General features: G+C 48.3%; 1 protein-coding gene across 3 annotated transcripts; it reads left to right on the forward strand.

Moving 5' to 3' along the window:
* Positions 1-1,195: 1,195 nt before the first annotated feature.
* On the forward strand, positions 1,196-23,845 carry BRPF3 (bromodomain and PHD finger containing 3). 3 transcript variants are annotated; one of them, XM_063418156.1, is made up of 13 exons: positions 1,196-1,335; positions 6,554-7,956; positions 8,886-9,042; positions 10,433-10,564; positions 12,543-12,671; positions 13,025-13,337; positions 14,397-14,660; positions 14,808-15,311; positions 16,891-16,984; positions 18,045-18,142; positions 19,400-19,497; positions 20,891-21,045; positions 23,348-23,845. In XM_063418156.1, the coding sequence occupies exons 2-13, from the start codon at positions 6,572-6,574 to the stop codon at positions 23,529-23,531; spliced, it is 3,513 nt and encodes a 1,170-aa protein (XP_063274226.1). In that variant the 5' UTR covers positions 1,196-1,335; positions 6,554-6,571; the 3' UTR covers positions 23,532-23,845. The 3 variants fall into 3 exon arrangements, 2 of the variants coding, with proteins under 2 accessions (XP_063274226.1, XP_063274225.1); XM_063418155.1 differs by lacking the exon at positions 1,196-1,335 and adding an exon at positions 1,371-1,512; XR_010082900.1 differs by lacking the exons at positions 1,196-1,335; positions 23,348-23,845 and adding an exon at positions 1,371-1,512 and having other exon boundaries at positions 19,404-19,497; positions 20,891-20,945.
* The last annotated feature ends 2,183 nt before the right edge of the window (positions 23,846-26,028 follow it).

Consider the following 26,028-nt stretch of genomic DNA (forward strand, 5'->3'; position numbering starts at 1 on the left):
AGTAAGCAACACGTTTCTCTTTGCTTTCAAAGCTGCAACAAGCTCTGGTCCAACCTGAGTACTTTGCAAAACAGACTGTCACAGACTGTCTGCTCTCAGATTCTGTGGTTAACATACGTTAAGAGACAAAAGATCTCCAGTTGGACTGTAAATGAGGGAAAACAGCATTCATTGCTTCCTTCTAAAACAGTTAATTCTATAAATTCAGATGGTGATATTATGCAATACTCTGCGCAGAGTGGGAGGTGGAACACACATATGCTCAACTATGTGGCATGCTCTATAAAAAGTAAGTGTGGGAGCCTCTGCAATTCCTATCTAAATTCTTATCTCAGTTGCTAACTTAACTTCTTCCTTGTTCAATCTCTTCAGTCCCTCCAGCCTGTCACACCCCTGCATGTGAAGAGGCCATCTGGACCTGAAATACTGGTCTACAAAATTAGTCTACACAGGCTCTTGCTATTTACACCGTTTGTTTGATGTTGCTTGTTTAGACTAACTGTGGCAGGCAAAGGTTCTCTGGGAGTGTAGTCTCGTTGGACTCCGGCACCTGGCAATGCTCCAGGGTGTTTCCTGGGACCCCACGCCTCCTGCAAAAAAAAGTGGGCTGCAAAACGAAGCCACCTCAAATGAGCTTGGGACAAAAATCCCACCTCATTACCCGTGGCCTGACGGGTCCCGGCTGTGAGGCACCGGCCTGGGATGGGCCCGGGCTGTACCCGAGCTCTCAAACCCCAACCCCGCGGATGCCGAGAGGGGCAGGCGAGGCACTAGGGCAACCCGCTCCGGCAGCCGGGAGGCCGCGGCTCGCCGGTGCTGCCTCCTCATCCACGGAGGGGGCCACGGGCAGCAGCGGCCCCCGCCCAAGCCGTGAGAGCAGCGCGGAGCGACCCCCCGCCCTCCCGCCACCAGCAGCCCCCGGGGCCTCCCGCTCGGCGCGGCCCGGGTGTGGGAAGGCACCGGGGAGGGGCGGGCGGTGCCTGCCCGCGGGGGGAGCGGAGCGCGGAGCCCCCTCCCCCGCCTGGCCGCTGGCTGCCGCCTCTCCCCGCCGCTCGGCCGGCCCGCGCCGCCGCCTCCATCTTGAGCGTGTGTCCCCTGCTCCCCCCCCCGCCTCCACAGCACCGAGAGCGTCGGGGGCGCTGGAGCCCCGGGGGGGAGCGGGGGGGAGGTGAGGGTGGTGGGGGGCGAAGCGGCACCGGGGCCGGAGCGGCAGCGGCGGGAGCAGCGGCGGGAGCTGCGGCGGCAACGGCAATGAGGAGGCGGCGCTGAGGAGGCGGCGGTAGCCGGAGCGGACGGAGCCGACATCTTGTGCCCTCCCCTCCCGCCGCCGGCTGGGTGAGCCCGTCCGCCCCAGGGGGGAGGGGAGGGGGAGGCGGAGAGAATTAAAAAAAAAAAAAAAAGAAAAAAAAAAAGGAAAAGAGAAAAAAGAAAAACAAAAACAAAAAATCCCCCCCAAAAGGAGGCGGCGGCAACGGTGGAGAAGCCGCGGCAGCGGCGCGCTGAGCCGGCCAGGTAAAGCTCTGCGCGGGAGGCCGCGACACCCTTCCTTCAGGGGTCTCTCCTCCCTCACACACCCCCGCGCCGGGGTCGCGGGAAGGTGACCGGGCGGGCGGGAAGGAGCTCGGGGAGGCCGGTGCGCCGCAGCCTACGGGCCTCTCCCGCGGACCCGCTCCGTCTCCGTGCGGCGAGAGCGGCCCGCAACCCCTCGCCGAGGAGGGGGCAGCGGCGGCGACCGCCCGGGGACGGGGAACGGACAGCGCCGTGTCAACCGGGCCCCCCCATTGCCGCCATCTTGGCCCCCCCTTCTTGGCTGCGCGGCGGGGGCGCCGCCCACCTTCTCCCACGCGATTGGCCCAGGCGGGGCCGAGCGCACCCTCCTGTAGCCCCTCTGAGCCTCTCGTTGCTATTGGTGGGGGCGCTGTGATGGACGGCGGCGGTAGCCAATGGCGCTGCAGCCCTGCTGCGCTCGCGCTGCCCGCCTCCGCCTGCACCCTCCCCCTGGAGACTGTGGCAGTTCTGAGGGGAGAAGTGGCCGCGCACTGGGCCGGGGCTCAGTCCTGCCGGGGTTCATCGCCGGCACGGCGTCATTTCTGTCCGAGTCCCTGCTCTGTCTTCGCCCAGATCGCTGGCTGCTACTGGAGTTCCCTGCAGGGAGCCCTCGGTGCGCGGGGTAGCTCCAGAGAGGAGCTCCCGCCGGTGCCTGACAGCTGAGAGCATGTCACCGTTCGCTCAGTTGCTGCTGTGGCCGGACACGGCTCGTTCCCTCAGAGTGCTGCTTCTGAGGTCAGACACAGCTCATGGCGCACCCCATCTGTTGCTAAACCCAGACTTTATATTTGAAACTTCATCCACAGCTAGTTTCGCACCCTCCCCATTATAGAGGGAGGGCCTCTCTCGAGGCCAGTGCATTTCCCGTCAGCTTGACTTGGTTACAGAAGTATCAGGGCATTGATAAAGATCAAGATCTCTGCGTGTGCCAGGGCAAGCAGCTCTCCCTGACATTTCTTGAGCACCGACACGCTTCTTTGTAGGGATCAATGTGGGTGTGAGGAGCATAAATCCTTGGCAGGTGTGTGAGGGGACCATGGGCCCGTGGCAAGCACAGACATGGCAGGAACATGAAGGGACATTGTTGAGGGCAGCAGGAGTTCTGCTGGCATTTTGGTTGGCAAAAAGTGGAGAGGGTGCTGCAAGTGTTCCAGGTTGTTCCTTTCCTCTGACATTCATTGGTTTTATTTTACAGACGTGTTTCTTAAATAGCTCCATGGGTGTCTGTTCCCCATTGCACAGCAGCAGGTTTTAAATCCCAGCGGCTGCACGGAGCAGGGGAGCAATGCTGAGGAACATCTCCAGACCTTGTGTTTGGCTTGATGTCCCAAAGAGGGGCAGCCTTTGGTAACAACAAACCCCAAATTCTCTAGGACTATAGGAGCTGTAGCCACTGGCAGTAGTTATGCAGAGTCCAACAAGAGCCATGTTGTTCCCATCTTCTGCTGCACACCAAAGTCCAGGTGGCCCTTTTGCTACAAGTCATTGAAATTCTTCATTTAAGGAGTCAAACCAGGTCCCAGTTGAGGTACCTGGTTTTTCACCAAGCTGTGCCAAAAGAAAGGGCCAGGAAACTTCCCCCAGCTGCACTGCCTTGAGCTCCAGCCTTGCATTCTCTGCACATGAAAAACCTGGTGCTGTAAAGTGAGTCCTTGCTTGTTCAGCATGGGAAATCTGGAAGGAAGGACTGCAGCATGAAGGAGAGTTGGGAAGGAGACTGAGGTCTTCTGCAGTGTCAGAAAAGGATTTCTGACCCCTGGAGATGGCCAAGGCAGCATTGAATGGGTGGAAATTGCAGTCTGTCCTTTAGAGGACATGCTTGTGTTCAGTATTTCAGGCTGTGTGTATAATAGGGGCCTGTACTGTGATGTTGTTCCATCCATGTTGATCTCTGTTATTTTCAGGGGAGTTTTTGCCCCCTTTCTAGTAAATTTAAGTATCCTGATGATGGGCTTGGTTTTTCAGTTGCCTGTTGCAGCAATTGCCCACAGGTGCGAAAGCTGCTGCTCAGGAGAGTCAAACCACTCCTGAAGGAACTCCTGGGGTAGAGTTAAGTTCATTCCCAGCAGCTCTCTGAGTTGTAGCCACCTTGTTTGCTCAGTTGTACTCTCTGTGAACTTCACCCCCTGCTCCCATTGTAATCCCCAGTAGAAATGGGTGACAGGAGCTTTTCAGAATGCTTTGAGCATGTTGTGGCAATGGCAAAGGGATGTCTGAACTTTCTGCTTTCACATCAGCAACCTTTGTCCATGGCAGGACAGAATAAGCATGGGCTGAACCAGCATTTAACCCTACTCATGTTGAGTATCTTTAGCATTTCAGCGTGCACAGGTGCTGTTTGCAGAGGGATTCCTTTTTATGTGTAGCTGGGAGGTGTTTTCAAGCGTGCTGAGGGAATCAGAACTTTCATAGTTTGCTGCTTAGAAGTTTCTGTTGTTGTAGACAAGGTCACAGTGCTCAGCTCGATGCGTCTCAGTTGATTTTGTTGCTGCTTTCAAGTTATTTTGGAGGTATCTCTGCTAATATTCAGGTGTATGTCTCATTCCAGGCACTCAGCTCTCACGGGCTGCAATTTCCATGCCATTTTAGATGCTTCTTCATAGTGCTAAGTAATTGTGTGTTTTACAAATGGGTTGTTTTATGGCACTTGGTTGCTGTGGTGCAAGCCCACTTTGGGGTAATTTGTCTAGAAATACACTGATTGTTTCACTAAAGGAGCTCTGCATGCTTGTTTTTCCCATTAACAGATAAAGAAGCCTTTCCTTCAGGAGCTTGTTTCACTGAAATTTCTTTGTCCCTCAGCATTCCAAGCAATTGGCTATTGCCTCATTTTTCCTGAACACAATATTAATGATGTGTGTGGTCAGCCCATAATAATTACTTTATCCTCCATATATCTTTTTGCCTCCGATATCCCCTTTGCTTGTACCAGCCTGAATTGTAATCGAGCTGTTTGTCAGCAGGATTTTCTTTTGGTTTGGTATTTTGTTTGGTTTGGGTTTTTTTATTTGATGATCAAGTTGCCTTTATAACCTCTTTTAAAATTCTTTTTTCCTGCTGATTGAAGCCATTGGAGTTCAGCTAGGATGAGTGCAGTTGAGTGTCTGCAGCTGTGGATCAAGTGACTGATTAAAGTTTTAAGGCAAAGGTACCACCAAAATTTGTGATACCTATATTTGCAGGTAGAAATTACCATTTTTATTTTACTTTGAAGTAAGATTACATTTACAGGCTCCATCATTATGGGTGTGCATACTGAAACTGGTACCTGCAGCTTATTTCTGTGGGTGCAAGGAAGAGTTTGGAAATCTTTCCCAGAGCCTGTTTGTTTCTGAAGACACAGATGATGTCATGGCTTAATCTCATGGTTCACAGAACCAGTACTTGAAAAAAGTATTGCTCCCATAATTTGCTCCTTTCTGGAATAAGCTTGGACTTCTTGTAGGTCCTGGTCCTGTCAGATGCTGCTTGCTGTGGCACACAGTTGAGAGTTTCTGGAACTGTGTCTTTCATGGAGCACAGATACTGCATTGGCTGTGTACAAATTGGGGGTTGTGCTGTGTTTCCTTGTCTGTGGGTCCCACAGAAAGAAACTGAGTGTGTGGATTGCTTTAAATAAGGGTGAGGTGCTGGTTCAGGCCTCTGCATAGCAACAGATAAGCTCTGGGCTGGCTTATCTTCTCACAGGGAATTTACATTTGCTTTTCTTTGTCTCCTTTCCGAATTCTTTCAGCCTCAGCTTGTTTATTCCCATAAGTCATGTTCCCATCCTTGACTCTGCCCTTCTCTCTTGCATTACTCACTTGGCTTCATCTCTGCTTTCCTGCTTTGCCAGCTCCCTCCTTCGCCCTCCGATCACTGAGCTGCTGCCACCATGTCTGAATCCTCCCCCAGCCCATCTCCCCAGGCTTCTCCTCTGCTCCCCTCTGACAGGCACCTCCTTAATGTCAGCAGCGACTCTCAGCTAATTATCTGGCTTGCTGATTAGCAGTTTGCGAGGGCAGAGCTGGCTGGGGCTTTTTGTTAAGGCTCTGAGCAAATGCCATTTCACAGCTCCTGGTGCTGGAAGCTGTCTTGCTGCTTCCCTGCTCGTAGCCCTGTGGACTCTCCATAGCCAAGGTGGCTCAGGTGGATGAGTGGGAATTGTGGCTCCAGAGGGGCTAACGCCAAAGCTTGTAAGTCCATTGGGGTCTTGTTGCCATGTTTATCCCTCCTTGCTTCCTCATGGAAGAGCAGAAGAGGTGCACATCTGGTCTCTGCTGCATTGCTCAGTTCATCCTCTGGTTCTGTTTGTGATCCTTGAGAGAAGGAAAAGCAAAGCTGGAGGATGATTTTTCATTATTTGGCCTTTTTGGCATCTGCAGTGTCAGAGTGGAAGGATTGGTGGTGGCAGCCCTGAGCAGTGAAACTTGGAGGAGCTCCCTCCTGGACTGAGGGAGAACCATTAGTTTTCTCATCTGGAGCTGACAAAAAAAATGAAATTGGAAACTGCTTTCATAAGACCTGAATGGTGCATTCCTTTTCACTTGGAAAACATCCAGCACATTCAGGGATATAAAAGAAAAGTCACAGGCAAAAGACTAGAGAGAAACTCATTGGTTTGTGTGAGCTTAATATGTGAATGGTGCAAGAAGATGTGAACAATGTTGTCTGAATTGCAGGGGATCTGAATGGTTTGCTGATCTGGGTGCACAGCAGACTGTTTGTATGTTGTGATGTCAAATTATTTTGAGTTTTTCTCACTGGTGGTGGGGTGGAATGTACATCTGAGGTGCAAGTAGAAGAAGTTGGAGGGTGCTGTGCATTGCTCTGGAACACGTTGCAAGAAATGGCTGATATATCAAATACCTGCCTGTATTTATGGTGTAAAAACTCAGTGAGCTTCAAAATGCTGGAGTCTCTGGTAGAAATTGGGTGTGTTGCAGCACTGAGTGAGTTTTTCGGTCTGTGCCGCTTCTTGCTTGCCTCCTTGTCTTACCCTGTCCTGTGTCCTGTTGTGTCCCAGGGCGTCTGGAGCACAGGGATGAGGAAGCCTCGGAGGAGGTGCCGGCAGCACTGGGAGGGGAGGCGCTCTCCCTCTCCCTACAGCCTCAAGTGCTCGCCGACACGCGAGACGCTGACCTACGCCCAGGCACAGCGCATTGTGGAGGTGGACATCGACGGGCGGCTCCACCGCATCAGCATCTACGACCCCCTGAAGCTCATCACCGAGGACGAGCTGACAGCCCAGGACATCACCGAGTGCAACAGCAACAAGGAGAACAGCGAGCAGCCCCTCCTCACTTCCAAATCGAGGAAAACACCTTCCAAAGGCAAGAGGAAGGAGTCCTGCTCCAAACATGCGCCGCGGTTGTCTTTGCACTTGCCCCAGCCCAAGTTCCGTGTGGTGGACTCGTTCAGCCAGCCAGATGCCCCTCCCCTGCCCGCTGCCTACTACCGGTACATTGAAAAGCCTCCTGAGGACCTGGACGTAGAAGTGGAGTATGACATGGATGAGGAGGATCTGGCATGGCTGGAGATGGTCAACGAGAAGAGAAGGGCTGATGGTTATGGGACAGTTTCTGCTGACACTTTTGAGCTGCTGGTGGATCGGCTGGAAAAGGAGTCATACCTTGAGAGCCGGAACAACGGGGCTCAGCAGTCCCTCATCGATGAGGACGCCTTCTGCTGCGTCTGCATGGACGATGAGTGTCACAACAGCAATGTCATCCTGTTCTGTGACATTTGCAATCTGGCCGTGCACCAGGAGTGTTATGGCGTGCCCTACATCCCCGAGGGGCAGTGGCTTTGCCGCTGCTGCTTACAGTCCCCTTCTCGCCCTGTGGATTGTGTCCTTTGCCCAAACAAAGGGGGGGCCTTCAAGCAGACCAGCGATGGCCGCTGGGCTCACGTGGTCTGTGCCATCTGGATCCCAGAGGTCTGCTTTGCAAACACTGTGTTCCTGGAGCCCATCGAAGGGATCAATAACATCCCTCCAGCTCGGTGGAAGCTCACGTGCTGCATCTGCAAGCAGAAAGGCATGGGAGCTGCTATCCAGTGCCACAAGGTGAACTGTTACACTGCCTTCCACGTCACCTGTGCACAGAGAGCCGGTCTCTTCATGAAGATTGAACCCATGAGGGAGACCAGCATCAACGGCACGACGTTCACCGTGCGCAAGACTGCCTACTGTGAGAGCCACTCCCCGCCTGGCACGGTGAGAAGAGGCTCTGCAGCTGCTGCTGGTGATGGCCAGGAGGTCACTGTGAAGGAGGAGAGAGAGGAGGAAGCCCATTCTGGCCCTCCCAAGGGGTCCGTGAAGAAGAACCAAGTGAAATTGAAGCAAAAGATCAAAAAGGAGCCTGGTGACGTGACCAAAGGGCGTTCGTCTGTGCCTGTGGTGACCGTTGCACAAATTCCCTCTTACAGGTGAGAGTTGCAGGTTTAGGGAAGGATGGACAGCTGTAGCTGAACAGGGTCTGTTTTAAGGACTTGGTCCCTCTCATTGCTGACCTTGGAAACACTGGATATTCAATCAAGGCTTAGCAGTAACTGTGTTCAGAGTGCTGTGCAGCACAACTTGTGGCTGGGTTTCTTCTGAGTGTCACTGTGGTTTTCTGGCTTTGCTGAGCAGCCATCCCAAGCTGTTGTGTAATGCAGACTCTGTGGTGGTGCCTAATGGCAAACACCCATCTACCATGAAGGCTTTTTTATAACACTTCAGGCATTACAGGTTGGTAGACAAGTAGGGGTTATCCCACTATTAAAATTTTTGAGATCTCATTTCACAGTTTCTTAATTCCTCCTTTTATTACAGAGCATGTCAAACCTGACAGTGTTGCAAGCAGCTTTGATTTTGGCTGTATTTTTGTATTTTTCTCCCAGCTCTCCCTCAGGCAGAACTAGGTAGTGCTGAATTCTTGTTTGGTGCCTTAGGAAGTGTGTTGATGTGTCCATTTTAACAGATAGGCTGATAAGGCACCATGTGTAAGATAAGAATGGTAAGCAAAAGTTAAAATAAGTGATCCATTATTCTTTGACTCCCATCAAGTTAATTTCTTGGCTCCAGATTAATAGCATCAAACTTAAATGGCCCCTGGAAGGTTCTTGACATGGGAAGTAGTTTTGAAATGAAGGCTTAGAGCTGAACTGATGATTTCATACTTTGTGCTGTGGCAAGTGCTTGGTGGGACCCTCCAGCATGAGAAGGGGGCACATCTGTGTGCATGTGAGGAGATCCCAGATTGTCCCAGCTCGTGTGTGCTTCAGAGTGAGCACTGCCACAGCACTGCAAAGGGTCTGCAAAGCCACGATTGCTCTGCAGCTGGCTCCATGACATGGCTCTGTGCTTCCTCCAGGCTGAACAAGATCTGCAGCGGGCTGTCCCTGCAGAGGAAGAACCAGTTCATGCAGAGGCTGCACAACTACTGGCTGCTGAAGCGTCAGGCGAGGAACGGGGTGCCGCTGATCCGGCGGCTGCACTCGCACCTGCAGTCCCAGAGGAACGCCGAGCAGGTACCGGCTGAGAACACAGCCCGGCCGCCAGGGGGAGAGGAGCTTTACACACGGCTGGGGAGGGCAGAGAGGGTGAAAAGATGAGGTTTAAGTCTCTCTAGGTGTGCTCGCTCCTGAAGAACAGAGTTAGTGTGTTAGTGGATATCCATGATGCCATTAAAGTTGGTGTTGGTGAGACAGCGGGTAGGAGCTTTTCCTCTGAGGCAGAAGAGCCAGGGATGTGCAAGGGTGTGATGGGCCCTTGGTGGAATGATCTCATATATGAATGATAAAAACACATTCCTCAGAGTGAGTAAAGAAAATGGGTTTTTAAAGAAAATGGGTGAGTAAAGAAAATGGGTCCAGAGTTATGGCCAAATTCCAGTTGGGGTCATTCTTCCTGCAGCTTCAATTTCTATCCATCCCGTGCACATTTGGACATAATCATCAGCTCTGGACTTTTTTGCTTCCTCTTGAGCTGGCATCTGTAGTCACTTTATCTTGGTGCTATAAAGCAGCACTGCATTTGGCATGAGTAGTTGCTGAAGTAATGAAGCAGTAGGACTCTACCCTCTAACACAGCCTGTCAGTAGGGATTTTATACAATGTATATTTGTATTTTTATTGTAGTTGGAAGAATTTATAGGCGTTTGGTTTGTAAGGAGACTGCTCTGGGTGCTAAATAAAAAAATTATTCCCCACTCTTCAGTGCAGAGCTTGGTGAAGTACGGCATTTTCTTAGTGTATTACATTGGCAATTCAACCTAAGTTCTTAGAAACAAATGGTTTAATATAAACCACGAAGATCTTGTGAAGCAATTGTCCTCTTGGCAATCATGTGAAAGTGTATGCACTTAAGGTATATCATCCAAATCACTAGAAAATCTACAGATTTAGGAGAGGAAGGATGACTGTGTTGGGAAGGCACTGAACTGTGTCTTGGAAGGTGTGAGCTCATCTCCCAGTGTTGGCCATTCTTGGCAAATGTCTTTCCATGGCTCTGTTTTTTTATGGGTTACAGAATAGCTCTTTTCTTCCCCCTGCTTTTGGTTGCCTTCCCTTTAGACAGTAAATGCTTTAAACTGCTGCTCCGATGCACTGAAAAATTTCCAGCCTCTGTAATAAACTTGGATGTAAAAGCAGGGAGGGTGTAAATGAGTATGCACTGAAGTGTGTTGCCAGGGTGAAGCTGCAGGATAATTTGGGGTAATTTCACAGATAAGGTAAAATCTAGAAAAGCTGATGTTCTCTCTGTTAGCTAAATGCTGGAGGAAGGAGGGGACATGGTCTGAACAAGAGACAAGGCAGTAAGAGGAAGACTCTGAGAGCAATTCCCAGAGGATTCCTAGAGAAAGAAGGAAACACAGGAAGCCTGTGGTGTTTTTTTTCTCACCCCACTTCTATCTTGCAGAAGGAGCAGGATGAGAAGACGAGTGCAGTGAAGGAGGAGCTGAAGTACTGGCAGAAGCTCCGGCATGACTTGGAGCGGGCCCGGCTGCTCATCGAGCTCATCCGGAAGAGGGAAAAGCTCAAACGGGAGCAGGTAGGGAGTTGTGGCTGTCAAGTTCCTGCTCTTAACTTCAGTCCCATGCAAGCTGTCTGTGCTGCAGGAGGCAGCATGACAGTTTTTCTTAAGCTTTTTCCTCTTTTCGTAAGTTCTGACTTTGGGTGTGCAGAGCCACCTCTCCCTGTGCCAGCCACGGGTTTGCCCTGTGCAGCCTCTGCCCTCAGAACCAGGGCTGGGCTGCAGAGTGCTGGCAAAATGTATTTGCATCATTAATAGGGGATTTGGTTCCTCAGCTACAGAACTCCTTCTGTTTCTGGGCATGGACCAAGTGTTTTGCAGAGTAGAAGTTAGGTTTCTTGCATGATTATTTCAGGAGTTTGGTAACACCTTCTCCAGAAAGAAGTCTAGATCACAATTCAGCTCTTAATTTCTAAAACTAAAAGTTCCTGTAGTTTGTCCTCTAAGGACATTTTTAGAAGAAAAAAATTTAAGATGGAGACCACTTACTAAATTTTCCAATTTCTCCTTTGACTTGTGTGCACATCTCTAAAGTTTCACCAGTTGCTTACAGTGCTTGCCAGCCTTGCCTGTCTTTGCTGACCTTATCTTGTTGGTTGCTGCAGCCACAGCTGGAGTATCCTCCAGGACAGCTCCAGGAAAGGCTCACTGGGCACACTGTGAGCCTACACACATCCTCAGCCTTGCCTGAGTGCTCCCAGGCTGTCTGCAGGGAGAGGGAAAGCAGCATCCTCTGTGATCACAGCTCCTCTGGGAGCATTTTTTTTCATGGCCAGAAACTACCCACAGCTTTTTTGGAGTCCTCTTGATGGCTCTTTTGCTGCACTGCTCTTGATTTACAGCCCTCACTGCTGTGTGAACATATTTTAGGTAGGAGGATAAAAAAAACAGAAATCATTGTTGGGCTTTGTTTGCTTTTGATATCTTGGCATAACCCTATCACAGCTGGTTAAATCCATAAAAGCTTATGGAAACTGTGGTGTGCTTTTTAAAAGATTAAAATATCACAGAAAAGTGTATCTAGCTGGGCTCTGTCCCAGCCCAGCTTTTAGGTGAGTGCAGAAGGATGCTCCAGAATTGTGCATCTCTATTTGGCTTTTTGCCTATTTTGGGGGAAGAGTGTGATCTTTATACCTGTCTATATTCATTCTCTCATTGATGCTGTCTTGTTGCTGAGCACATCAAATACAGTTTGCTTTGTGTAAACAGACTTGCTTACCTTTGTTACTGAAGTGTTGATTTAATGACATAACAAGTGATTATAAGATCAAAGAAATGAAGATGTTAAAAGATGAATAAATGCTTTTATCCTGTTCCAATCTTCTTTGAATAGATTTTCAGTACAAGAGATTTTCAATGCTTGAAATCAAAGAGTATTTGAGACTTCCTTAAGGATAGAAGGAACTGTATTAGGAATTTACAGACATCTAACCACTGTGGTTTGGTTTCTGCCTTGAAGTCTGAGAGCTTATGTCTTAAACTTGGTTTTTGCTCTCTAATCTAATTATGGATGTTGTTGTTCATATAAATGCCTGCATACTTTTAATTTTTATATAATCTTGCTAATTGGCATAATAACAATATCTTGAGGCAGGGAGTTCTCCAGGATAATTTACCAGGCGTGAAAAGCCTGTTTTTATTTTTAATTGTAGTGTCCTTTAACTTCCTGGGGTTTCCTCTTGTTTTGACTTGGTGAGACTGAATAAACAGGAGTTCTCCATGTAAAAGGAATTGTAGTATCCTTTAACTTCCTGGGGTTTCCTTTTGTTTTGACTTTGTGAGATTGAATAAACAGGAGTTCTCCATGTAAAAGGATTGGACTGGGCAATGTACATACAGAGTGCAAGGTATTTGCCAGAAGTTTTACAGCAATGCTGGCCTGAGGTTTCCACCACTGAGTAAAGCTGAGGGAATGATTCAGAAGGATCTGGAGGGGGACACCACTCACAGGTCCTGCCCTCAGTGAGTGTCCTCATGGCTGTGTTCCCACTGCCAGGTCAAGGTGCAGCAGGCTGCCATGGAGCTGCAGCTCACCCCTTTCAACGTCCTGCTCCGCACAACCCTGGACCTGCTGCAGGAGAAGGATGCTGCCCAGATCTTCACAGAGCCCGTTAACCTGAACGAGGCAAGTCTCTTTCCTAGAGGTGTTTAACGGGTTGTAGATGAGATATTGCTGGGCAGAAGCACAAACCACCTTGCCTCAAGCTGCTGGTGGACTAAAAGCTATCTCAAAAAGGCCTCAAGATGTGTGTATCCTTCCAGGCCAAAAAAAAGGGTATTTTTTTCTGGAATTTTAGTGCATCTTGGATGAGTAATGTATTGCAGAGCCAGGGTGTGTCTGCCTTGCCTGGGTGAGACAGAAATGAGCATCTGTTGCTGCCCCTTGCCAGTGGAAAGGGCATTAAGAGTGCTTGTGATGGGTGCGCTCTGGTTGGCTAGTAAATGGTTTTTGTAATTGTACAGGTTTTATATGTTTAGGTTCCAGATTACCTGGAATTCATTTCCAACCCAATGGATTTTTCCACCATGAGGCGGAAGCTGGAGTCCCACCTGTACCGAACCTTGGACGAGTTTGAGGAAGACTTTAACCTTATAGTTGCCAACTGCATGAGGTATAATGCTAAAGACACGATTTTCCACCGAGCAGCTGTCCGGCTCCGGGACCTCGGGGGAGCGATTTTGCGTCACGCACGGCGCCAGGCCGACAGCATCGGCTTTGACACTGGCGTGGGGATTCACCTGCCTGAGTCGCCCAAGCCCCACGACTTTTACCGCTTTTCTTGGGAGGATGGTGAGTAGTGGTTCATGGGGTTTTTTCCCCCCTCTGGTGGATCATGGCTTTAGTTCTGAACACGTAATTCAACCTGCATTGAAATTGTAGTCATTCTGCACACAAGAATTTTCCCATCTGTTTACCTAGACACATACAGAACTCCTTTAGAACCCCAGAGAGTGGGATTTCAGGTGAGCTGGGCACTCTGAGCTAGGTGCAGCTTTCCTCCAGCTCTCCTAGTGCATGTCTGTGTTGGCAGAGCTTGTAAACTGCCCGTGCTCTTTGATTTGTGTCATGAATATCTTACAAACTTGCTATTTTAAAGAGGAGGGTCTGGGATTTTTTTGCTCTGGGGAAAGCTCATACTTTCTAAACTGGCAAGATGTACAGCAGTTGGGTTAGATGGAGCACTGAGGGCTGAAAGGGGTGATGAGGGATGAAGGTACTGGAACCTAAGCAATCTTTCTAGCTGAGACTTTCCATTCCCAACAGAACCCCATCCATTCCCACAGCTCTCTTGAGATGCAGCTCCAAAGCATTGGTTAAATAACTTGGCTAAACTTAGTACAGCCATGGAGCACACAGAGCTTGCAGTGTGCCATATGGTTCCTAAATGCTGAAGCCCTCCTGGGTGCAGATGGACAGTCATTATGAAATTTGTGTAGGTGTTCAGCTGTCTGTCCTGCTCCCGTGGATGCCAGCCCTCCAGCAGAGCCAGAGGAATGGCAAATATGTTACATTTGGCCACTTATGTTTGTGGTCTGGTTTTGTCATTTAATCTGACAATGAAATAGGTTTCTGACAAGGGCCTAGACCACAAGCTGTTCCGTGTGGGGTGCAGTCCTTTCACTGTTGCCCCTGGGGCAGTAACAGGAACTGAGGACAGTGCAAGTTGAATCAGCTGCTTTTATCCAAAGGCAGAAAGTCCAGACTCCAGGATTATTGACTGCTCAATCCCCAGGCTACAGCGATTGATTCATGGACAGCATCAAAGGGAACGAGGCCTGGCAGTGGCCCCAGATGCTTCTCCAAGAAGCCTCACCCCTTCCCTTCCCTGTTCCCATCTCTTTGCTGCAGTGGATAACATCCTGGTCCCGGAGAACCGGGCTCACCTGTCTCTGGAGGCGCAGCTGAAGGAGCTGCTGGAGAAGCTGGACACGGTGAGCACCATGCGCTCCAGCGGCGCCCGCACGCGCCGCATCCGCCTCCTGCGGCGCGAGATCAACTCCATCCGCCACCGCCTGGCCCAGCAGCAGAGCAGGGCCCTGCCCAACGGGGACACCGGGCCACCGGAGGGGCTGGAGACACCCCCCAGGGACGGGGACGAGGAAGGAGAGAAAGGTGAGCAGCAGGGTTTCGATTCCAGGTCTCTAGTGCTCGTCAGCAGTCAAAACCTGCTGTTTGTCCTGTGACCTCAGTGAAATGGCTGTTGGTGGTTTTGGGATTGACTCTTGCTAAAATGTTCAAGCAGGTTCTTTATTCCTTTAGGAGATGGTGCCAAGCTCCCGCTACCTCCAACCCTGGAGCCCACAGGACCTGCACCCACCCTCTCAGAGCTGGACTCTCTGCAGGAGCCTCCAACGCTCAAACCCATCAGTGAGAGCAGGTCCCTGAACCAGCTGCAGAGGAGGATGGTGGCGGACAGGGAGCTCTTTGACACGAAGGCTCTGCAGCAGGAGAGCCAGGCTTTCCAGCGCCTGCTGTCCAACAACGGCCTCAACGGGCTGGCCCTGCCCCCTGCAGACAGCGCTGCCAGCCCCGCCCTCAGCAGCGTGGGCCGGCGGACATCTGTCCTTTTTAAAAAAGCCAAGAACGGCGTGAAGCTGCGGAGGGGCCTGGAATGCTCCCTGGAGAACGGGGAGGAGCGCAGGCAGGGCGGGCAGCGCTCTCCCTCCCGCCCCGACGGGGAGCGACAGGCACGGAAACGGCCCCAGAGCAGGAGCTGCAGTGACAGCGGTGGGGAGAAGTCACCCAGGCAGGCAGCACAGAGAGGTGAGGAGGGGCTGGGTGTGACACTCAGGGCCGGTTGACGTGGTGGTGTTGGCTCCTAGGTTGTACTCGGTGATCTCAGAGGTCTTTTGTTATTGATTCTGTGATTCTGTAATTCTTTGGGATTCCTTTTCCTTCTGGAAGCTGTGAGATGGGGCTGAGGAAGGAAAATCCTGAGGCTGAGTAAAAACTTCTGCATCCAAACTACACTCTCAGATCTGACTTTATGCTTAGAGGAGAGCACAGTCCTCATAACCAGATGTGCTTGGTGAAAGCTGCATCTCTTCACATTCATAAACAGGGCAGACATGTCCATAATGAGCTGCCCTTGTCCATTGACTGTACATGTTGGTTTTGGTATCTTAGCTCATCTCTAGTCACCTTCATTTTAGACATTTAAAGATCCCAAGATGAAGCCCAGGGCAGTGACAAGTAATTCTCCTATTTGCCAGGCTGCTGTAAGAAGGACTTTTCCATTTTTTATAGAGCAAGCCAATGTGCCCAGCTGCTTGCAAGGCTGTTGAGTGCCTGGCTGGAGACTCTGGGCTGAGGTGTTGGCATTCCTGCCCTTGTGGAAGGGTTTGTGTTGGCTTGGTCACTCCTAGGAGTGAGAGTTTCCTGCTGCAGAAATATCCATTTGGTTGGAAGTGTTCATGCTGTGGAGTAACTTAAACATTACTTGGAAATCACTTCTGAAGTTTAAATAAAATGAGTTAAAATACCAAGCAGGTTCCTTTTCAAACAAGATCTGCAAATGAGAATGAGCAGCTGAAATGAAATTTGGAAAGACAAAAGAGGAAAGGAACATCTGAGTGACAGCACTGTAATTTCTTTGTAATTCTGTGTGAACAGCCATTGTGGGACAGTTCTCATCTGGGAGGTTTGACTTAGCCTACACCTCAAATATTATCTTATCTTATAGTTACTTGGCTATCATAAGGTTGCAAGAACATTGAGACTGGGAAACGTGGGGATTGACTTGTCAGGACAGGTTAAAGGAAATGCAGATGAATTCTCTAAAGAGGGGAGGGATTCACCATCATCATCTCTTGGTAATTAAAGCAGAAAGTTGTCATCAACACTGGATAGAGGTCAGAGGCTGAACTTAAAAGAAGGGAAAATAAAGGCAGGGTGCTGGAAAATCACTGATAATAGGCAGTGACATTTCTCTTCTGCTGAAACAGCACAGCTGGCTTTTTTCTGAGTTACACCCCTGCTTTGTGATTCAGCTCCAGCTCCTTCCACAATTTCAAACACAATTGATTCCTCCTAACTGGAGGGAGTGTCTGGTGTGATGAATGTGTGTTACTGCAGAAGCAGGTCAGTGTGATGGGGATTTTCACAACAAGGTATTTCCCAGGAATGTGCTTTGTGACAAGCCCATATTTACAGCTAGAAAGAAACAACAGAGGCTTTGCCATGAGTTTGCCCTTTGTGTGGCTCTTGGGTTTGTGAGCCTGTGGGAGTGTTGGGGGTGCTGTGTCCATGGACTGGGGGATGGCCATGGTCACCTGTGCCTGCTCTGGGCTTGGGGCTGCTCTCAGGGGTCATTCCTTGTCATTCTCCTTTGTCTCCTCGGCAGGAGTGACCAATGGCTTTGCAAAGCATGCAGGGAGTGGCTCTGACTCGGAGTGCAGCTCTGCCCTGGGCAGTGGGTTGCTGTTTGAAGCCAGCAGGTGAGTGCCCAGGCAGAGCTGTTCCCTGGAACACTCTCTGTGTCTGGATTAATCTCTCTGATTCTGTTCTTTGACTTCTTAGTTCCAAACCCAGCCCAGACTGTTACTTACTTGTGTGTTGACTCTAAAAGACAAAAAAGCTGCTGAGTTTTCATCCTGTCCTCTTAAGCTGCAGGTCCCAAAAGCAGTGCTTGATTTTTCAAGCAAGTGAGTGTGTGTTTTGCACTGCTTCTTCTCAGTGCATGCACATCCTCTCTGCTGATGCAGTTCTTGAGCACCAAAGCTTGGAAAAACTTGAATTCACGTTTTCAGTTCAGCACTGGAGGTAAAGCTGAACTTTTACCACCTATTAAACAGCTGCTTTCTTCCTCTGAGAAGTTTCAGAGCAGAACTGGGCACTTCAAACATGACTGAACAGACTTAAAGCAAGCACCTGACATCTTCTGGTGTCTCGTGGATAACTTGTGCAATTATGCTATTCAGGAGCAGCTCTGTTTATTACTTTTTCTCCAGTCTTACTTTTCCAGCACCAAAAGCACTCACAAAAAGTTGCTTATTAGAAAATTGTAAAAGAAAAAAAAATTGCAATATACAAAAAGATATGATTGCTTGAGGTGGAGGTAGTCCATTTTCTGGAATGTTTGCAGTAAGGGGGTGAAAGAATGTTCAGGGTATGGGCTGACAAAGTCCAGTTTCGTACTGGAATTGTTCTGGAGGGCTGCTCTGTCATCTCTCAAGCCTATACACAACTGGCATAGCTCATGCAAGCTCCAGGCATCATTACATCAGCTCTCAGATGGGAAGTCTTCACTGCGTTTCCTCCTCATGTTTCCAGCTGGGTTTCTGTGAGGCCTTTTCATGGCTCATGGCAAAGCTGGGATGATGTCCAGAGTGCTTTCCTCAGAAGAGATCACATTTTGCACAAGTATTCAGTGTTCTTTTCATGTCAGTGATGCACTAGTGCAGCCATTTTTTGGTATTTTAACCCAGTTTGAGGAATCCATTGTCTTTGTTGTCCAGGATGATCTGTTTTCTCCTAATGCCCTACTTTTCCTGGCAGTGGTTTGATGCCTCCCAAGCGGAGTCGAGGGAAGCCGGCTCTTTCTCGGGTGCCCTTCTTGGAGGGTGTGAATGGAGACTCTGATTTCAGTGGCTCAGGTGAGAATTGCTGCCCAGCACCCCCTGAACCAGGGGAACATATCTCAAAGCACACAAAATACCCAGGCTGCACCTGCCTGGGCACTATTACCTGCCTTGGTACAGATTTAGGTCATTGCATGTAAAATTCTTCCTGCTTCCACCTTTCCTGGTTGCCTGTGCCCTGTGTTCTCCTTGGAGGGCTGTTTTCTGTAGGGTTGGTGTGTGTAATGTGCCTGTCACTGTTCCCTCCTGTTTTGGGACTAGTTCTCTTTAATGAGGCTGTAACACAAACAGGAAATCATAATTATAAGAGGAGTCTCCCTGGAGATGACTTCATAGCTGTTCCCTCTTGTGTTGCTTGCAGGGTCTTTGTACCAAAGTTGTCTCTGCCAGGCTGTGTTGTACATGTGTAAAATTGTCACACTGCTGTAGTACTCCCCAAGGCACTGCACCATCCTCCTGTGCTCACACAGCCAGACTTGTGTATTTTAGGGTGTGTTAGTGATAGAGGTATTGCAGGTTTATGCTGGAGGCCCTGCTGCTCCTGTGCCTTTCTGTGCTGTTCTGAGAATCATTATTATCCTTGTGTGTCTGCTTTGGAGATGAGCTCACAGAGTGAGGCTGCTTCCATGAGAACTGGAACCAGTGGGACAGTTCTGGAGTTTGGAATATTAGTTTCATTACTGAAAGAATACATTTGGAGTGCAGTAGTGGAGAAGCACATCAGATCTGTCCTGCCAGGGTGCTCAGCTGGGTTGTACTCAGCATTTACAAGATGCAGTTTTCAATGCCAGTATTTGACCATTTTCCCCAGAGCAAGCAGTACTTGCTGTAAAATTTCCATTAATGAAGGTTTCTCCTTTTCCAGAACTGGCTGATTTCATATCTGTGACCAAACCCATCTCTTGTGGGGCCATTTGATTTCAGTGACTCAATCTGATTAACATTCCTGTGATGCCTCATGCATGCACAGGCCCATGATTTAGGAGACTGTGGCTCTATCTTAGTGCTGAACCTGACTGTACTGACATAAAGAATGCTGGAGTTTGGTACATGCTGAGTTTTATCATAAACACCCAGTTCACAGAGATACAAACAAATGATTTTCCTTTTTGTCTTGTCAGTGTGCTCTAAGTACTACAGCAGTTCACCTGTTTTAATTGATTGCTACTGAGACAATGAGGCCTGGGTGAGGTGCCAGTGTGGCTCCTTTTGTGTTTTCATGCCCCTCTTGCTGCTGACAGCTCCTAAGCTCTGTGTGCTGCTGTCCCTTAGGCAGGCCTCTCCTGATGTCCTTTGAGAGCCAGGCTGAGCTGGAGCCCCTGGAGCTGGTGTGGGCCAAGTGCCGTGGTTATCCCTCCTACCCTGCCTTGGTAAGTGCCACAACCTCACCTTGCAGCTCAGGCAGCCCAGAGCACAGTTCTGTGCACTGCAACCAGACAGAAAAGGAAAACTTAGCCAAATAATGTAATATGTGCTTTTTTTCCTCTCCTTTTCCCTTTGCACAGTGAATTTTCCCTGTGCTTGTTGTTTCAGAGCTTTGCAGAGGATTCATAAAACATTGGTCTCGTTGTCAGGGGTAGGAGCTGTTTCACTCTCCTCTCCTCTGAGGAAAGTCATCAGTACTGTACCTAAATTTTATAAATTTTCCTGTTTGGTGAGCACAGCTCCATCTGTAGGTGCCCAGCTGGCCCTGTCATGTCTACATCCTCTTGCAACAACCATATGTTTGATTTAAATATGAGCATATTATATGCATGTCCCTTAAATGTGATTTCTTCCTGTTTATCTGCCTTTGGATATTTATCTATTAATGCCATCAAAAAGTGCAGATTCTGCTGGAATTGTGACCCTCATCCACACCCATATTCCAAGTGGGAGCCCAGAAGAGGGAACATCCCTGGATCTCCTGGCCATCCCAAGCAGTTTTAGTTCTCCATGTGGTTACAGCCAGAGTTAAACTGTGGCTTAGAAAGGATTTAACCACTGAGACTGCCTCCAAAAAAGGCTTTTTTTAATAGCAGCCTGTTGTGGTGGCAAAGTGTCTTAATCAATTCCTACAGATGGCCAATATCAAAGGCAATCTTACTTTTCCAAGCCCTTAGGAGGGTCAGAAGAGCAGACTGAGTATTGCAGCCACCCTCTGCTGTTTTCTTCTCCTGTGCTGACACAGTACAAACGTGGACATGGACATTTCTGCTTTATAGGGGGAGAATTGATGTATTTGTTGTGATTTATCTTCAAAATTACTGTTCCCCTGGCTTGATGGAGCCAGCACTGCTTGTCAGCTCCCAAAATATTTGGCCTGGTCCTGATGTAATGCAGTGTAAATCTGAGCAGTGCCACTGATGTTGTTCCAGAATGGAGCTGTTGTGAAATCACATTTTGCCTGTGAGGTGCAGCAGGAGCATCACATTTATTTGGAGTTTGGTGTGAGGGAGGGAAATCCTTTGCTGAACAGAATAGTGCTGAGTTTGTGCTGAATTACACATTGGTGTAAATGCATTTACAGTCATACAGAGCCACACACATCCCTATTTCAAGTTGGGGTGCCTGGCTTTGGGAATGACTGGCTTCCCTCCCACAGGGGAAGCCTCAGGCTGAAATTTTTGTAGAAAGAGACCCTGAAAACAAGCAAATTTGCTTACCCACCCAAAGCAGATAAAATTTGTCCAGCTTGGATACACTGAAAGAACAGAAAAATGATGCACTCTGTTCATTGCTGGGAAAGGTTTTGTGCTAAATGTCCTCTCCCTGTGTCCCCAGATTATCGACCCCAAGATGCCGCGCGAGGGTTTGCTGCACAACGGAGTCCCCATCCCTGTGCCCCCCATGGATGTCCTGAAGCTGGGGGAGCAGAGGAAGACAGAGGCAGGAGAAAAGCTCTTCCTTGTCCTTTTCTTTGACAACAAGAGAACCTGGTGAGTGTGAGCGAGAGGATTTAACAGAATCTTTGGGACGTGGGAGCATAGAGGGATTATGATGATGTTACGTGTGAATTGGGGGATTTAAAGAGGCAAGAGGAGGAATAAATCAGGAAGACAGCCTGCTTTTCCTGGCCAAAGAGCACAATATGTGACAGCTCCACTGCCACAGTGAACAGTCCAGCTTCCTTCTCCCAGAGCTCACATCACCACAAAAATACTGAGGCACATGAAGAGAATTTCCAGCAAATTACAGACAGTGTTTGACTTCAGAACACCAGCAGTCTGTTCCAGTGCTGCTTAAGATTTGCCAAAAATGTCTAGGCTAACATTATATAGTTTCCATTTTCAAAATGCAGGGTTTGTTTATTTATGTATATTTAACCTCAGCTGATTTTTCAGAGATGCTGAGTACCAGCAGTTTTCAAATCAAGATTTTTATTTTAGATAGAAAACATAGGTATAAACACAGAGGCTCAAAGCAAGAAAAATATCTGAAGGCCTTTTGTTGTTGCACTTCAGACAGGATGGATCTGCTGCTTTCAGGATTAGTGGCTGACCATGCTCACATGGTAACAGTCACCCAGCCAGATATAATAAGCCATAAACCAATGAAGAGCCTTAAAACTACCAATAAGTCTTTGAAATCTGTGTGTGAAACCATGGGAAATCTGTAAAATTGGAGATTTATGCTGGAAGAGGTGACAGCTGCATGCTGAGCCCACTGGATTATTGAACCATAATTATTGATTGATTATTGAACAGGGGAACATGAAGCATGAGCAGTGACCCAGGAGGCAGGAGCTGTGTGCAGCTGGGATCACAGAAACACAGTTTATGTTGTGGGCAAAGTGGGTGCTGGACTCTTGGGGTGCTGTGGGAACAGGAGAGCTGGGCTTGCCTTTTCTTCTGCTCTGTAAAATAATATATCAGGAGTTTAAAAAGAAGCCCTGTGGTGTTTGAAGAGCCCTTCTGAGGAAGGTTTGTGCTGGCATTCCAGGAAGAGCAGGGAAGCTCCAAGAGATCAGGGAAAGGCTGGAGGAAGGGGGTGAACATTGCCAGGGCTGGAGGGAAGAACACAGAGGGGTAAGGGGGAGTTTCCCCTGACATTTGGGGGCTGCTGCAGTGTTTTATGGGGTCTGAAGAGATGGGGACAAGGTGCAACAGAGGGAGGAGTATTTGCCATCTGCTTGGGAAGTTGGGAAGGGGATCAGGTTTACATCACTTGGTGAGGGTGTCTGTGTCCCCTGGGTGAAAGAGGTGTCAGGAGACAAAGTCCTGAGGCTTTTTATTAGCACACTGCATTGTTCCCCTGATCCTGATTACAGGAACCACTTGATAAAGAGCACATTCTGCAAAGAGAGACTAATGATTTGCAGCAGAAAATCAATGGCACTGCCATACTGCCATGCTTCCTGATGCTGCAGTCATCAGTTTTCAAAATCTTAAATCCAAGGTTGTAATTAAAGCTATCTTCCCAGTAAAAGTAAATATATCCTTGGCTTTGCCCTGCTCTTGTTGAATACAAGCTCTGCTGCATGGTTACACTCTTCAGAGGCCACTCAGAGCCTTGTTTGCAGTTGTGGGAAGCTGAGGTGCCTCAGGAAAGTACTAAAAACCCCTCTTGGGTCAGATCCAATTTTGATTGACTTCAGTGATGCTGCAGAAGAGTGGCAAAGACTGAAATTGCCATCTTTGTGTGAGGAGAAGCAGAGCTGCCCTGATTGCCCACACTGGCTGAGTGGGAGGTGCCAGCAGTGGCTGAGGTGGAGCTCCAAGGGGCTGGATGTCATGAGGAGAGGTGGGTGACACATTTCTCAGTGTCCAATTAACCTGGACAAAAGACCACACAATAAAAACTTACTACAGACCAGGCATTTGCAATTAAAATAATCCTTTGGGGTCAGGCTGGGCTTGGGATGTGTCATCCTGGTTCTGGATCATACTCAGATAGCTGTGCCCACCTAAACTAATGCTTTCAGCTTCTTGGAGCAAGACAGAGCTTTCTTAGGGATAAAAACTCACTTTGCACTATGGATATCCCTGTGTTTGCTGCTGTGTGGAATTTCCAACTTTCCCCTGAGCTCCAAGGAGCATTGAAAGCTTTGAGTAGGGGCTCCAAGGAGAGAGAAGACTGCTCAGAAGGCATTTTGGCTGCAGGGGCTTCCTCTATGTCAAATGCAGCGATTTAAACATTTGTACCATCCTTGTGGGGTGTTAATGATAAATAAATACATTACAAGAGGGTAACTGCTCCTGGGGGGGAGGTGACAGCTCTTTGCACTCCTCTCTGCTGCAGGCAGTGGCTGCCACGGGACAAAGTCTTTCCCCTGGGCGTGGATGACACCGTGGACAAGCTGAAGATGATGGAGGGACGCAAAACCAGCATCCGCAAGTCGGTGCAGGTGGCCTACGACCGAGCCATGATCCACCTGAGCCGAGTGCAGGGGGACAACCCCTTCATCCCGGCCCCCTACCTGTGAGGGGCTGCTGGGCCAGCCCTCCTGCTGCTCCTCACCTCCAGCTCTCCTCGGAGCACCCTGAAACGTGCCAAAAAATCCCCCTTGTCCAGCTTCTTCCTGAATGTGTCTCGCTGAAGAGCTGGCAGGAGATGAAATGTAGTCTACAGGGAGTAAGGTAGGTAGGAGAAGCTGACAGGTGACAGGAGCCAAGGTGAGTTGCTGCGCTGAGCAGAGCACACAGCACTTGGATGTTTGGACCTCATGCACCGTCCCCTGGCCCTGCTTCCCCTGTACTGCCAGGGTTTTGAGTCACCAGCCAGTCCCAGGTAATTCCTGGCACCACCAGGATTCTTTATAGAAATCCCAGCTGGACTTTCTTGTGCCAAATTTACCCTAACCATCATTGGCCTTTTCATTTTTCTTTAAATGACATTGTCCTGTCACATAAAATCTGCACAGAATCGTAGCTGGGAGTGCTGATTGTGATCCTCCTGCCTACGTACATCTTGTTTTCATGTTTAGATTTCTCTCACTGCATTTAGAAAAGATGGAGATTTTGGTAACCTTCCCCCCCTGCACAGTTTCATGCAGAAAGCTTTAAAGATGAAAATCAAATGACCTAATCTGTGTCTGTATGTATGTCATAGAAATTGATTTTGTTGTTTCATGTTTCAGTTCTGATTTCTGTGCAGTAACATTTCATATCATGACTTAGCACAGGACCTAAGACAAGGTAACTTCCTATTTTTAAGAAGTAATTTTGGAGGTGTCTGTTGAGCTGGAGCAGCTCTGCAGGCACTGAGGTTGATCAGGGTTGGAGGGAGATGCATCTTTTGTGTTGGTTTATGCACATTTGGTGTAAGGCTCCTCTTCTTTTTCCCCCCCCTTTTCTGTCTCCTTCTTTTCTTCTGCCACATTTTGGACTGAAACCAAGCCCTGCCCAGAGCACACGACCCCTGTGCTGTTTCACCCTCTCCCACACGTGCACATCCTTCCCTGGTGTGGGGCTCCAGTGTTGTCATCCAGGCAAGCCCAGACAATCCCTGTGGGGTTGGGTTTGCAGTGTGAAAAACGAGGACAAACTGATGGTTGGGAACTTGGTGACTAAATCTTTTCTATTAGCCAAGGACTTTAGGATTTCTCTGATCTCTTCTGTTGCATATCCCTCTTTGCTTTCCCATTTTAAAGAGCCAAAGGTGCAAAGCAAGATTATAGATTGAATATCATCATTTTGCTTTTTAACTCAGTATTTTTTTATTATTTTTAACTTTTTCATACTGAAGAGAATGTGGAGTCAAAATAATAATAATTAATGAATAGTAGGGAGTAATCACTGCCATTTCTACTTGCTCTACTTTTTTAAAATACCACTTCTTATGCATTGGGACATGGAACTGCATTTGAAGGAATTTTAAGATTCCTGTAACGTTTAGAGATGGGGCATAGGAGTTTGTAAAAATATTAATAGTGATAATAATGCCCATGGAGTGTGGCTAGGGAAGGATGTTGTGTATATAGTTGTAAAATGTTCTAAATTATTTAGACCTATTGTCACCATTCTTGAAGTCCTCAGTTGTGTTGCTGGGTCTTTTATATGCACACAGTGTAATTTATTTAAAGGAACATATACTTTTCCAGGTGGTAGCTCAGCTGTGGACTAGTGACCTGTGTATATGTTTTAAGGTCTTGGGAGTTGGTATTTTATTTTTTATTTTCTTTGGTTTTGTTTGGTTTTTAAAATGATTTTAGAATTTGGATTGGCTGATATCCTGTTGTTGCTACAGAACCTAAATGTTACTGTCAGTCTGCTGTAAAGCACAGATTGCTCTATTTATTGTAGAAAGTGAGTTTATTTGCTTTCTAGAATTGTTTATATCAGATGGTATAAGAGAAGTAATATGAAAATCTATGCTTGTAAAGAAAAAAAAAGCTAATTTTACCTACTATAATCTCACTGTCTGAGACTATATTTTCTCTCTGAGAAATAAATGTTCTAATGTATGGGAAAAAAAAACAAACAAAGCAACAAAACACCACCCTCAGAAAGAGTTCTTCCTTGCTATTGTTGTCCTGAAATCAAGAACTTACCTGATGGCTTTTAATCATCCCAGGTGCAGGTGGGAAGAGCAAGGACAGGGAGGTGACAGAGGGACCATGTCCTGTGTCCCCTCTGCCATGGGTGACACAAGTTGTGCTGCGTGGAAAGGTCCCACCTTGTGCTGGTTTTGTTTGTAGGGTTTTTTTGTTTGTTTGGAGTTTTTTGCATTATTTTCTTTTTTTAATTGATGTTAAACTAAGGACCGCTCTCAGAGAGAAACAACAAAAGGCACACAGAAACACAAAGTCCAAATGCCTGAGAAAAACAGAAAAACTTTCCTTAGGAAAGTGATTTCTTGAGATACTGTTTGGAGTTTTATTGGCAACAAGGTTCTGCCTGTGACATGCTTGGCCCCAGCCTCAGTGCCTGCTGCTTTCTCCCCACTGGGAACACAAAGGGAACAGGGAGGGACTGGGAGCC

This window comes from Prinia subflava, chromosome 23 (assembly GCF_021018805.1).
Source record: "Prinia subflava isolate CZ2003 ecotype Zambia chromosome 23, Cam_Psub_1.2, whole genome shotgun sequence".
Lineage (NCBI taxonomy): Eukaryota > Metazoa > Chordata > Aves > Passeriformes > Cisticolidae > Prinia > Prinia subflava.

What these genes read in the sequence shown, in the direction of transcription:
- BRPF3 (XM_063418156.1), top strand. Translation starts at nt 6,572, where the DNA reads ATGAGGAAGCCTCGGAGGAGGTGCCGGCAGCACTGGGAGGGGAGGCGC. An exon ending in AGCCCGTTAACCTGAACGAG is followed by an intron (nt 12,672 to 13,024) that starts GCAAGTCTCTTT and finishes TTATATGTTTAG; the next exon opens with GTTCCAGATTACCTGGAATT. An exon ending in CAGGCAGGCAGCACAGAGAG is followed by an intron (nt 15,312 to 16,890) that starts GTGAGGAGGGGC and finishes TCTCCTCGGCAG; the next exon opens with GAGTGACCAATGGCTTTGCA.